This window comes from Felis catus, chromosome F2 (genome assembly GCF_018350175.1).
Source record: "Felis catus isolate Fca126 chromosome F2, F.catus_Fca126_mat1.0, whole genome shotgun sequence".
NCBI classification, from domain to species: Eukaryota; Metazoa; Chordata; class Mammalia; order Carnivora; family Felidae; genus Felis; species Felis catus.
Genome location: NC_058385.1, coordinates 49,931,963 through 49,946,904, shown reverse-complemented (window position 1 = coordinate 49,946,904; position 14,942 = coordinate 49,931,963). Strand labels below are relative to the sequence as shown.

General features: G+C 41.0%; 1 protein-coding gene across 2 annotated transcripts in view; it reads left to right on the top strand.

Moving 5' to 3' along the window:
• The window catches only part of DPYS (dihydropyrimidinase), an 81,257-nt gene that overhangs the window by 35,150 nt on the left and 31,165 nt on the right, over positions 1-14,942 (top strand). For both annotated transcript variants that reach the window (XM_023248231.2, XM_023248230.2), the window contains exon 7: positions 1,987-2,129. In XM_023248231.2, the coding sequence (XP_023103999.2) occupies positions 1,987-2,129 (143 nt within the window). The remainder of the gene's footprint in view (positions 1-1,986; positions 2,130-14,942) is intronic.

Below are 14,942 nucleotides of genomic sequence, written 5' to 3'. Positions count from 1 at the left end.
ACCACGGCCACCCCATTCCTCCAGGGTAACAATAAGAAACAATTTTCTTCTCACGTAATTTAGTTCAGAAGATACATTGCATCATTATGCAGACATTAGGAGGTAAATTTAGACTGGGTACCAGGAAGATTACTTTCCAAGTCAGTGAAATGTTATAGCCCTTCTACTTGATTTCTCATGGTTTTGAATCCCAGTTCCTCATGTGTCATTGGTGTAAACACTTGGAATGACTGAAAATACATGGAGGATTTTTATTATGTTCATAATAAAGGAGAAATTTTTCTTTTTCATGAAATTTTTGTGGATGTCTCTTTTTGAGGACCGTTGAATATCATACTTTTGAAACTTCTGTGTAAAGTCACATAAATAATAATCCAAAGTCTAGAACAAGAGAGTATTGTAAATACCCGCAATTTAAAATGTTCTCCCTGAGCATGGAGAAGAATCAAGTGGCTAAATGTCTATATGTCAACCTGTCCAGCCATTTGACATGTGCAGTCGTAAAGATCAACAGGGGGAGACTTGCCTGGTTACACCTGGGGCCACCATTGTCACACCATTCTCACCCATCTCTCAGAAACCCTCCCTTAGATGACATATTAACCATATCTCACACCTCAGAATCCCCTCCACATACCATTCATGTCTAACTCTTAATTATTTACCAGTTCTTGTCAATTCTATTTCTAACATGTCTCCTTATTTTTATCTTCATGTTTACTACTCTAGTTTGAGGTCTGTCCCTTGTTTGGACTATTGCAGTAGTCTCACAGCTGGTTCCCCTGCTGCCGGTCTCTCATTTGCTATGGCCTATGCTATAGTTTAGGACCAGAGCTGCCTTCCAAAGCCAAAAGACTATTCATGCTTTCTTCTTTAAAATCCTTCAATATTCTTCATTATTTATGGGATGATATTTGAACAATTAATTTACATGTGAGGATCTTCAAAACATTTTGACAGCCCTATCTTCTGCTAATCATCCTTTCAGCCCTTTTCACCTCTACCCAAACTCTAATCAACCCAGATGACTCTTCTGCTCTTCCTGTTTATATAGATTTTCTTCCTGAAGTTTCAGCCTTTTTCTCTGAACTTGTGCTATTACAATGAGTATGTGCATTACAGCAAACTTTCATACTACATCAAGTGCATAAATGACTTCAAAGTGATAGACTATTTCTTAATAGCATCCAGGAACTGTTATTTTATGAAACATTAAGGGGGTTTGCTCATGGGAATATTACTCTCAGGATGTGGTTCTTCATCATTTGGTGAAACATTGACACACTGATAATTAAATAACCCTTAAGAATGCTTCTAACCATATAAATGTGCACAGGGATAAACTCTCAACACTTAAAAAAAAAACAAATCATATCAGTTTAGAGAGACCGCATTTATCCAAAGTTTGTCCATATGAAAATCTCTTATAGTAGACTGTCCATGATTATTGGTTCATGTACATTTCAATAGCGCAAAATTTAACCTCTTGAATTGATTTTTTCCTCTTTCTAGAAGAGTTGTCATTGATTTGAAGGTCTGTCTTATTTTAACTCTATCATATTCTTCGTATTGTCTACATGATCATCTCATACATTTTAGGTCTGCAATAAACAAGCCAGATTAAAATTGTAGTGGGTGGCAGTAGTAAACTCTAAACAAAAATTGAAACCACTATTGCTAACATTTAGCTGTTGTCTGTGTGATTCTGGGAAGGATGGGGGCAATTAGTGGGGGTGGGCATTAAACTGATAGGTTTTTGAAAAGTTGTCTTCAGGCTTCCATGTGTTACCCCATCATCCCCATCATTATCATTGTGATAATTTAAGACCTACCAGTATCCACAGATGTGTTATGCTCCCCAATATAAGAAATTAACTATAGTTCTGTTGAGTTTTAAGAGACAAATCTTGCACCTTAACTGATAGGAGATTTTTAAGCATATGGTCATTAAAGCAGATGCATTTTCTCTCTTGGATTGTTTTACAGCATAGTGGCAAAATGGATGAAAATCGATTTGTGGCAGTTACCAGCACAAATGCAGCTAAAGTCTTTAACCTCTATCCAAGAAAAGGAAGAATCGCGGTGGGATCAGATGCAGACATTGTGATTTGGGACCCAGAAGCCACAAGGTAGGTCTAAGTTCTTGTATTCCTTAGCTTCTCCAGGGAGAAGAAGCACTAACTTGCAAAGAAATGATTTATTGGTCTTAATCAGACTCTTCTTGTGGGTGACTTATTTAGCCTGCATTTTGAGCCTGTGCACAAGATAAAAGTTTTGACGTACAAACATCCCTTTGTTTTCCTGGACACAGAGGACAAAAAAGTTGTGTTGCTTACCATTCCCTGGAAATGCATCTGGGTATAAAACCAGTAGGAATTTACCGCTTCAATGGTAAGCTTGTCAGACACCTGAGTTCACACGGAGGGAAGGTAAGGCGCAATGAAGAAACTAGAAGGCTTAGTTTGGAAAGGGCTGAATTGAAAACCCAAAATAATTATAGCCTTTTTAAAGCTTTCAGATAGAAAAACTCCAGCACAAAGGATGCCACTTTTAGTTAGCCAGATTTTCCAGTTGATTTCATCTTGAGCTTGTCATTCCCAGTAGACTCCAGCGTTTTGTTTCCCATTTCCGTAATTCTATGTTAATATTGCAGATTTTGCAAATTCCACCAACTCAGAAAGCATTCAAGAGAGGCCGAAGCTCTGGTAATTTCTCCTTGTAAGACATCAGCAGAGACAACACCTGCATCCCAATTTGTGTTTTCTATAGCCTTAGCATTTGTAATGGAGAAAACCCCACCTACTTTAATATTGTATATGTGTGCATGCATATGTGTGTAAATAGGGATACATACACCTTCTACCCCCACCGAATGGCATTTATTCAAAGTCTACTGGGTTTATATGTTGTACTAAGCAGAGGTCTATAGTTTCTTGGAGGTGCTGTTGTCACAAAGACCCAGCTTCAGTTGAAATGCTCCTGGACTACCCTCTGGGGAAAAGAAGACTGAGAAGCATGAGAGCTACCATTGCTATGAGCTTAAAAAATAAGCACCAGGTATTCCTGTAGAAAAGGCTTGTCTTTTTTAGTTTAACACTCTCTGGGGATTCCCTCTCAACCCAAGCACCAGTTCACACCACTGGCCATCCATAGTCATTGCAAGCAGCCGGTATTGAATGTGTACCATCTTGTTGCTGGTTTACAGTCATGCAGTGCAGGGCATGGTGGTACGAACATCTTATTTAAGACGATGTCCTAAGATGCCAACGAGGAACAACTCAGGGTCTTTGTTGCTATGATATTAACAAGGAACTATTGCTTACTTAAGGACAAAATATCTGGTTGTCAAATCATCTAGGCCCCTCTCTCTGCAGAAGAAATGATGACAAATAAACTCACATTTGGAGCAGCTTCTCTACTAGACTAGAAAAAAAATGTCCTTGGGGAGACAAAGGGAAAAAAAATTGCTTGGTCTTGGGTTGGTTTGCGGAAAATTGAGCATGCTGTGTTTAGAGAGCTCCTGGTGTCTTAAATGTCACTCTACTCATGCTCTTGTACACCCAGCAGGGACCGGCCCAGCATCATTTCTACTGTGATTCAAACAGTTTTGATTGCCCCCAAGTACTGGGACAGATAGATCTTTTGAAATGATTTGTGGCTTATGGAGATGATGAGACTTAATCAGGAAACCTCGAAAATTTCAAAAGGAAGAAAACTATCATGCAGAAAAATATTTGTGAAAAATGGTGTTTTTGAAGCATTGCATCTGGGCGAGTCCTAATAATGATAATAATTCGCAACCATTTCTATTTGCACGGTTCTCCGTGGTTTAAAAAAATATTTTTGTATCTACAACGTGATCTCAAGGTAAAACAAATGGGACTCCCCTTTACGGCGATGGGAAGACCATAGCACAAGGGCGTCCATGACAGGTTTGATACAAGGATCCTTGATCCAGTGTCTTTGACTTTGCAAACTTTTAGGTCTTTCAGGAGATTTGGTACCATGCTATCTCCTAATGCCAAAGCAGAGAGCACTTTATACCATACTTGTTTGTTCATGTTCCGCTTTTTCTTCCAATCAAGTGGTCCAGTCACGAAGAGACTTTCTGGATTTGATTCTATTCTGTATTCGTTTTCAAAAGTGAGGGAGAAATGAAAATCATCAGTTGAGCGATCCAGTGTCTAATAGAGTGAAGAACCATGGGAGGCCATTCCTGTGGTTCTTTTTAACCCTGCACCTGGCTCTCTCTGGCAGGATTCACCTTAAGCATATCCTTGGCTGTTTTAATTTGTGAGGGTGACACCAGCTCAGGGGTAGAGCATTGTCTTCCTTAGACAACTGGACAAAGAGAAATGATCCAAACCTACGGGTGTGAATAATTCCCTTACTTTATTTCCACATATATTGTTGCTCGGTGGATATTTATAGGCTGTGATTATGTCTCTTTGAGTCATGTTTTCAGACGATACAAATTTAGAGCACTTTCGCACAAGTTTTAGTTGCTGATTTCTGTAACATTGTTTTGTCCTTCCTTTCCTATTCAGTTGTTGCAGAATAGCACGTAATGATCCAGATGTTTACTTCTTATTTTCTCAGGTCTATATATTACCTGCTTGCTGTCCCTCATTTCTAGCCTAAGGTCAAACTAAAAAGTTTCTGTGCTTTTAAGTTTCTTTCTACCTCTCTTATCAAGTCTTTAATTTTCTTATTTGATGTTTGTCCTTCACTTTATAGCAGTCATGATAGCAGGAAATTAACTATTTACATTTTCATATACAAATCTTTTGAGATAAAGATACATACTGGCATTTAATTATTAGCTCAATGTCCTCTTTACCTACGTCTGCTTACTGCGCATGCCTGGGCACAGGGCTACATAGAAACAGCACGGGGGCACCTGGGTGGCTCAGTCGGTTAAGCATCCAGCTGCAGCTCGGGTCACGATCTCAGAGTTTGTGGGTTCGAGCCCCGCGTTGGGCTCTGTGCTGACAGCTTGGAGCTTGGTGCCTGCTTCGGATTCTGTGTCTCCCTCTCCCGCTCTCTCTCTCTGCCCTTCCCCTGCTCACACTGTGTCTCTGTCTCTCAAAAATAAAATAAAACATTAAAAAAAAAACTTGTAAAAACAGCGCAGCCTAAGAGCCTGCTGAGTAGGTGCTGGTCACAGCTCCATGAGTGCCAAGCTGGGGACCCAGGCAGGTCAGTTAGGGTTCCTGAATAGCCTCTGTCTCATTTGTAAAATGAGATTATTAATAATTGTTAAGCCTACCTCATAAGATTTTTTGTTAGAATCCCATGAGATAATTTATGCGAAAATGTGTTGTAAATCAAGAAGGCGCTCCACAGACACAAGATTTGTGTTGTTTGGTTACTTCCTATTTATCTAGTTTAGCTGGTGTCGTTTCTTGCTTCAGTCTTCATTTTCAGGTGGTCACGGCTGTTCTCCTGAGGTGACCAGGGAGGTCGGTGAACCACTGGGTTCCCTGACCCTCAGATTCTTTTTAAAAACTGGAGACCTTTGTTTGTTTGTTTGCTTTGCTTTTGCATTTTGCTGTCCTTTTAAAAAATGGGGAAATGTTATCTTTACTTGGCAGGATATACTGAAATGATCCAGCCCCCTTTGGATTTCTTTGACTTCTCCTTGCTTCTCCAACCCTTTAGTTTAAGAATTTTCTGTAAGCCACCCCCCCCCCATTTTTTTGCACTGTCATTATTCATCCTTTTCAATGTGAAAATTGCAGAATGTGGGAAACAGGAGAGAAGGGGTGGTTGAAGAGGGAGCTTCACAGAATAACGAATCTGGAAGAATATTTGAACAAAGAGAAAGTGTGTTTATTGTGCTTCCTATCAAAAGAGAGAATTTTGTGGGAACGGTATGCGGATTCCTTATCTAGGTCAGTCATAGCTCCGGCTCTATCTATTCCTGGCCTGGTTGTTATGAGAAAGTTGCTCATCTGGGCTGGCTGTTCCTGACCAAAATTTATGCTGATGACCTCAACGAGGACCCTTCTGGTGCACAACAATATTTTTAGCCTTCTCTGACTGCCCGTACAGCACCCGTAGCTTCCCACTATCCTTAGCTGCTGCCCTGCCCCTGTCTGCGTCTGCCTCTTCCCACCTTGCAGACTGAGCTCACTGACTCCTGCACACCCACGTACAGTACCAGACCACAGTCCTTACTCACTGTCTTTCTCCCTCATTAACATTCTTGAAGTAGAATTCAGTCTTTAAGATCAATGTTTTATTTCAGAATAGTTTTAGATTTACACAAAAATTGCAAAGCTAGCACAGAGAGTTCCCATATACCCCACACTCAGTTTCCATTATTAATATCTTATATCCCTCTGGTGTATTTGTTATAATTAATAAACCAATACTGATATTTTACTATTAATTAGAGCCCATGCTTTGAGGCTTCCTTAGGTTTTACTTAATTTCCTTTTTCCTATTCAGGATCCCATCTAGGATACCACATGGCATTCAGTCATCATGGTTCCTTAGGCTCCAGTGGTCCATGAGTTTCTCTAACTTGTTTTTGATGACCTTGAAAGTTTTGAGGAGTACTGGTCAGGCATTTTGTAGAATGTCTCTCTATTACGGTTTTTCTGGTGTTTTTCTCATTGTTAGCCTTGGGTTATGGGTATAGAGTGCCTTTTTCATCCCATCCTTTGAAGAGTATATGCTGTCAACACGACTGTCACTGCTGATGTTGGCCTGGATCTGCTGGCTGTGCAATTTATTCATTTTCCCCCCTCCCATATTGTACTTTTTGGAAGGAAGTCACTGTGCACAGCTCACACTTAGGGAGTGGAGAATTATGCTCTAGTTTTATGTGGTTTTAAAAGTTTATTTTGAGAGAGAGAGAGAGAGAGAGAGAGAGCAAACACGAGTGGATTGGGGCAGAGAGAGAGGGAAAGACAGAACCCCAAGGAGACTCTGAGCTGTCAGCTCAGAACCCAACTTGGAGCTCAATCCCATGAACTGTGAGATCATGACCTGAGCCGAAATCAAGAGTTGGATGCTTACCTGACTGAGCCACCCAGGCACCCCTCTGGTTTTATGTCTTAATTGATTCTATATCTTCAGGGCCTGGCCCAGTTCAGCACAGAGTAGAAGCACAATAAATGTTGAACGGGCAAGCAAGATGGATCCAGCCTTGCACACTGCATGCGAGATTCGTGTAATTAAGAAATGGCTGCAAGTGCCTTATACACTTAAAGTTCCCAAGAGAGTAGATCTTAAATGTTCTTACTGTGAAAAGGAAGTGGCAATTATGTTACAGGATGGTGGGGTCAGCTCATGCTTGGTGGTAAGCATTTTGCACTATGTAAGTGTATCAAGTCACCTTAAATTCATACTATGTTACATGTCAGTTATACATTTTTTCATGTTTATTTATGTTGAGAGAGAGATTGAGAATGCAGGCAGAGGAGGGGCAGAGAGAGAATCTCAAGCAGGCTCCGGTGCTGTCAGAGCAGGCCCAGTGTGGAGCTTGAACTCACGAACTGGGAGATCATGACCTGAGCCAAAACCAAGAGCTGATGCTTAACCAGCTGAGCCACCCAGGCACCCCTGTGTCAATTATATCTTAAGGTAACTGGTGAAAAATAAAGAAATGGCATGAGGGAAAGTTGGAAAGATTCTATTCAGCAACGATTACAGTGAAAGGAAAAGTACAAAGAAAAGCATTTCCTCACCTTATGCTTTTAGCTTATTGCAAGTTATCAATAAATGATTGTTGAATGAAGGTGAATGTGAGTAGAAAGGATCTCCCAAGGAGAGGAGGAAGAATTGCTTCACTGGTCTTATTTTCTCTGTGTCTTATTCATTTTTGAAGTTGGGAGCAATCAGCTTGTTAAGCAGCTCTTATAGAGAAGAAAATGAAGTGAATACAGTTTCCTTTCTGCATTTCTTCATTCCCATGGCCACTCATCATGGGAGCACCACCATGAGCCAGACACGAGGGTCCAGACTGTGTCAGAGCCAGGCTCTGCTTTTAGGAAGCTGGCAGTGGAGGGAGAGGGGATGAGATACAAAGTCAAATACTCTCAGTCTTGGCAGGAATGGGTTAAGAATATCGGGAGCAAGAAGTTCAAAGATCATTCCCACCTTAGCACCGTCATTGGCATGGGACCACATTGGCCCTGAGCGTCAAGACTAAACATGGAGGCAAGATAAACCAAGGCAGTGCTGGGAGAGTCTGGGAGGAGACCGTTAAGGCTGGCCTTAACTTATGTGAGAGAGAGAACAGGCTCAGGTCGTGGAAGCAAGTAGGGAGGTGAGGGGGTCATGGGCTGCCTGTCTCCAGCTTTAATTTTGTTCATTACAGACAGAGGCAATTTTAAACAGAGCTCATCTGGTGGAAAGCATTGTTTAATCCAATGAATAAAATGGATCTATCTGTAGGTTTTTGTTTTTGTTTTTTTCTTGAATGACACTGCCTTTTATTTTACCTACCTGGTTTAAATATTAGCTGAAGCCTGGTGATGTGAGGGCTTTCTGTCTGACCACACCATTAGAGGTTGGCCAGAATTTTCCTTTGAAATTTTCTTGAAAGGTTTTAGCAAAAACAATTGCCCAGCTGACTAGTTAGCATCTCAAATGAGAGCAGCATGCATTTCATCCCAGACCCTGAAGGGGGCACCCACAGCCCACACTGAGACCCAACCAGGCCAGTTGAGGTGTCGGTTATGCAAGAACAAGCCAGCCTCTGGAGAATGGATGTGTTTGCTAATGATTTTTGGCTTCATGGTACATAGATGTTTCCCCCTTTCTCTAAATTCTCATTATTTATTAATGGCATGTAGAAGTAAGTATGCTTGCAACAATCTGTAACCTTAAACATTGAGCCGCATTATAGTTACCGAGGGCGACCAGAGCCAAGAAAAGGCAGTGCAGCCATGTTTTTTGTGTTGTTTTTTTTTTTTAAACCAGTGAAAAGCCCGATGATTCCAGGATGAGAAATCTGACATGTGGGATGGATGGTGAGAGGGAATTGGGGGTCTGTAGAGAAGGTTTGGACATCCTAATGCAAGATGACCTAAGATGTTACTAGCCTGTACAAAGTTCTCACAAAAATAAACTGCGGTAGTTCTTCTGTGTCATTGCACAATAAAAACAAACTGCACTTGGTGCATATGGAGCGTCCACCTTTTCCAGAAGTAAAAAGAATCTGCTGTATTCAGCTTGATGGCTCACTGAACCAGTGTCTATTGCTTGTGACAGAGGTATGTGTCCCAACGCGTCACTACTCGGGTCAAAGATTCCAATTTCAGGACACAGTCCTTATCTAAATGTTTGGCTCGTTTCTGTAGAATGTTTTGGTGCTTAGAGTCAAGGGGAAGAAATCAGGAGTAGGATTTTCATGCGGAGTCAAGAGAGAATCTGGTGGTGTCATGTGGTCAAGACAGAGACCAGTCAAATCAGCCAACTTGTTAAAAAATCGTGTTAGAGAGGATGGCATGTAAGTTACTTGCAAGCTCCCAGCAGCAGCAGTAACTCACGTTCCGGCAATTTAAGACTATCCTATGAGCTTCGGTTCTTCGGTATTCATTAAATAGCACTTAGTTACTATGGCAACTGTCCCTTCTCAGTATTTATGAGCTACAGGATATCTCGCAGAATCTCCAGCACACATACGCATAGCTAACACATTGTGCGCACTGGAACATTTAATGAAGACTTCTAGCTGGACCGTATTCTGCAAAGCAGGCATATTTTGCTCACAGCTATTTTCATTTATTATTTTTTAACTCAATTATAGTGGGCTTTGACCTTGAATACACCATTCGTAAAGGCATTGTGCTGTCCTTCCTGCTTAATTTCCTTCCCTTTCTCAGCAACGATAGAGATGAATGAATTTTACTGTATATTCAGTGAAGAGGAATAACTTGCCGCCTGTGAAAGTGCCCCCTGGATTCTGGAGGGGGCGTTGTGTGTGCAGGAAAGTGGGGTGAGAATGACTACTTCATCCTTGGGTAATGGGGCTTGTGGGTGTGGGGACAAAGAAGAGATAAGGAGTAAGGTGCCCGTTGGCAAATAGTGGCGGCTTATGATTATAGCTATATTGTCAGTGACTGTTTCACAGAAACCTTAGGCATTTTCCCCTGAAGTTGCACATTGTGTATGATTTGACCTTTAGTCTTCCTGCTCCTCAAAAGAAGTCTGCACACACACACACATACTTGCACAGATGTGCACATGAACACAGCAGCTGCGTTTCTGCTTATGAACGTCGGTCAGCCTGAAGACTCTGCTTTTAACGCCCGTTTCTAAGAGTGTTTATGACTAACTCCTCCCTCGGTTCCCAAACGCACACCATGGCAGTGCATGTGTGTGGGAGGAAAGAGTGGGGGCCCAGGTCTCATACCAGGTATGCAGGTGGAAATGGCAGTTTATGCCATGATTTTTCACTGTGTTGCCTCGCATACATTCACGGCGTCAGGTTAAGGTTGTCCAGGCTGTGCTTTGCACACCCCAGGGGCACCCTTCACATGCTACAGTCATAGCAGTGACCGTAGCTGTATGTAGTACTTATGGCCATTTTCCCACGGATCATGGCAAAGTAGCTTGAGGAGTAATTGTCTTTTGCTAATCCACACAAAATCCTGCCCATCTTCCTGGTTCCTTGGGGGGCAGGAGCAGAAAGAGAGTGTAAAGAGAAAGGCTTTGGGGTTTAACTCCTACCCTGCCTCTTACTAACTAGATGGGACCTTGGGAATTGTGACCTAATTTTTCTGAATTTCAGTCTCTTTATTTGTAAAACAGGGATGACGAGGATGATGATGGTGGTGATATTTATTTTATAGCATTGTCATGCGTATCTAAGACAGTATAATGAAAAAACAAAACACAGAATAATTAAAGCGCTTAGTACATGATTAACGTTCAGTGGTTCTTGGCTTACCTGCTGCCTATGCGGTGGTAGGTGGTCAGTGGCAGTCAATCTATTGAATAAGTGGAAGCTGTGATCAGCTCCAGTTGTGATTCACAAGTCCTTGCAGTAGTGACCTAATTCAGACATGACCAAAAGTCACTAGAATTCTATTTCATGTAAAAGCTGAATCTCTTGTACTTCATGCACGCTTCTAGTTTTCACCAAGAATGACTAAAATGGAGAAGCTTGGATGAGTTCTTCTGGCTGAGATAACCTGATAAAAGCAGAACTCTTCAGTGGCCCCAGAGGTGACTCCTTTGAAAAGTTGTTTGCTGTGAAACCATTCCAACAAATCACCTAAGATTTATCCTGTGGCCTTCGGAAGAGGCTTTAAAAAAAAAAAACTTTGTGCTTTAAAAAAAAGGCTTTGACTATGCATTAAAAAAAAAAAACACCTAGTTTTGCTGATTACAGTTGGGTAAAATTTTAACCACTGTTTATTCCAACTTGTTTACTTAAACATGTTCTTATGCAACTGAACTTTTCAAGTGAACTAGAAAATGATTTCCAGGGACTTCGCTACTATTAGTGGCATTTTTTTCCTAATTATAAAAGAAAATCAGCTTAGGAACAGATCACAGTAACCCATTCTATCATTGATCATTTGCCTTTGCCAGAGTAAGCACAGTTTATTTTAAGCATTAGGATTTGGAAAAGAATAAGCATCAAGGGGAGGTGGTTGTGTGAAAGGCATAGGCTCTTCCAACTAAGCACCTGCTATATTGTTCTTCCTGCCCAACATATATTATCTATTTCCCTGTCTTTGGCATTTGTCCCTCTTATTTACGGCTGCATCCCTAAGTCTCAAAGCAGTGCCAGGAGACCACATCTAGGAACTCAGTAATTATTTGTTGATGAATAAACCAGATACTAATAATGGTCTTGGGCCAATGAGCAAATGTGTGATTTAAAAATTTTGGTTAGGCTTTGTTTATTATCTGTTCCTTGAACTGGTTTAAGATTGGTCTTACATTTCTTCCCTTTGAGTTAAACAAACAAACCAACCAGAGAATTCTTGGCACTTCTACCTTCTCCTTCCCCAAAGCAGTGCTTGGCCAAGACGCATTCCGGAGTCAGTGGCCAGCAGCATTGCCAGATCTGGCCAGGAATGTGGCCTAAGCTAGGTTGGATCTTTTTGTGGGTCAAACAATTCTGGTTTTGGCCCAGACTCACTCTTAATTCTGGCCACTTATCTTAAAAACATGGGAATCTTGGCTATGGAGGAAACAGAAGACGAAATGAAAATGGATGAAAAGAAATATAATGTCAGTACCTGGAGAAAATCCCAGGGTCCTTATATTCTTAAAGCACAGCAAAGAGCCATGGCTTTTTACAAAGGACTTTGGAGAAAGCATCAATTTAAATATGCCCTTCCCATCAGAAGAGGACCACTGTGGAAGTCTATTTGGAGGCAGTGAGTGGTGTAGGGAGAGGCAGTCTTTTCTAATGGCTTGGAAAAAAAAAAAAACTCCAAAAAATTTAACTGAAGCTTATCTACCTCTTCTTTTTAAGAGCACATGTTCTCAAAGACCAGCAACTTCAACATCATTTAGGAATTTATTAGAAATGCAAATTCTCAAGTACCACCCAGACCTGTTGCCTCAGAAACTCCATGGGTTTTAACAAGTACCCCAGGGGATTCTGATGCACACCCAAGTTTGAGAACCACTGGTTCTCATAGAATTGGAGAGGGCTTTGGGACTCATAATATCCAGCTAACTCCTCAGAGTTCTCTATGGCCTTGCTTGATTACTACTATTTTTAGAGAAGTTACTACCTAACTAAACCATTCAGTTCTCTCTGGGATAGCTATAACTGTTAAGATGTTCTTCCTTTGGTTCCATTAAAAATTACCTCTGTTGTGCTCCTCAACTGTTTGCCTCTGGAACTATGCAGACTATATCTGTGCTCTCATAAGATAGTTCATTCATTCAAACATTTAGAGAAAGTCATTGGCCCCCAGTAAGCTTTCCCATCACCAAATAAGCTTTCTCAGTTCCTCAGTAGATCCTTAGGTCCTTGATTAGCAGACTTCCAATGTCCTGACCACACTTCTATTCACCCTTCTCTTGACACACACTTGTCCCTGTCCTACAAAGATGTGAGTCTCAGAACTGCACATGATTCTGCCTGCAATAGCACCAGAGCAGGAACATGTGAGCTAATTAGTTTTATACTAAATGTAAAACTTTGCATTTCCTTTGTTACATTTTTTGCATTTACACCTTATGAAATTGCCATTTGCAGGTTAAAAACAGTGAAATGCGGGGCGCACCTGGGTGGCTCAGTCGGTTAAGTGTCCAACTCCTGGTTTCAGCTCAGGTCACGATATCACCTCTCGTGATATCAAGCCCTGTCCAGCTCTGCACTGACAGCATGGAGCCTGCTTGGGATTCTCTCTCTCCTCTCTCTCTCTCTGCTCCTCCCTGCTCATGCTTTATCTCTCTCTCAATATAAATAAAAAAACAAACAAACAGCGAAATGTAAACCATTGCATGAAGTTCCAATATCTTATCACATTTGTGCAGTCGCTAATTTAAAAACTTGTATTGGGTCTTTGTCTCTGATGTTTATGTTAAAATGACTAGGATTACATTAAATGGATTCTTTTCTATATTATACTTTTAAGTCCACTTGAACAGACAGTAATTTATAATGACCATAATTTTTAGAAGATGCAAAATTTAATATAAAGAGAAAGTACAAAAAATAATGCCCTTGTATTCACTCCCAACAACCACCTTGGGTCCTGTATTTGATGTTTATTACTCCCATGCATTTCTTACTATTTTTACTATATATAGATGCAGTCCCAAGCTGTTATATATATATGTGTATACATATATATATATGTATACACATATATACATATACATATATACACATATATATACGTATACATATATATGTATATGTGTACATATATGTATATATGTACATATATGTATATTTATATGTGTGTGTACATATATACATACATACATACATGTACATGTATACACACATATATACATATATAATTATATAATTTTGTGTATTTTTAGCTTTATATGAATTTATTGCACTACGTGTATTATTGTGCAATGTTCTCAGTACTGTCTTTCTGGGACTTATCCATGTCGAAATACGTAGGTTTTTCATTCAGTTTCACTGCTATATAGTGTTCTGTCTATGAATACAGCATAATTAATTATATATTCTCTTGCTCGAGGACATTTAGGTCATTTGCAGTCTCTCACTATCCCAGACACTGTGTACATCCTCATGTACATGTGTCAGAGCTTCTCAAGGACAAGCATCTAGTCCCTGATTTCCTTGGCATCAAATGCTGTCAAATTTTGCCAGTAGAAGCATATGAAATGGCTTGATTTTTGTAACTAAATGCAGAACTTTCCATTTGTCCCCATTATATTTTATCTTGTCCCACATTCATTTGCTCAGTTGTTAAGAACAGTATATTGGGCCCCTGCCATGCTCCAGAGAGCCCAGGAGGCAGCGGAAGACAAAGCGAATGAAGTATAATCTCACTTTTTACCCAGGGTAGCACGTGCAGGGCTAGTAGAGAGGTGATGGCTTTATTTCTAGCTGCAGTCACTGATTTTTGAGTTGTGAGTCCAACATTCCAGGTATTAGCTGTCACTTCCAGAAAGATTTCCCCTCTCTCACCATATATAAATGCAGAGTGATGAGCTGGGTGTGCTGAGTGAGCTGCCCGTCTGCCTGTGAATCCAAGGTCAGAGCTACCTCAGTGTTCTGCAGGGCAGCAGATTGCATGCTCTGTCCTCGGTGACGAGTGCGCACTTGGCCGGTGTGTGACATGGGTCCCTGTAAATCTGCCAGCACTCCTGGACATCACTCCCCAGCACGTTTTGCTGGCAGTGGGATTCTTTGGACATGAGAGGACAGTTGACCTGTTCGTTTCAAAGATACCCATGTGCCTGCGAGCACCTCTCAGTGCCACCCCCCCCCCACCCGCACCCCAAAGAGTGGCCTGTGCAAACCAGAG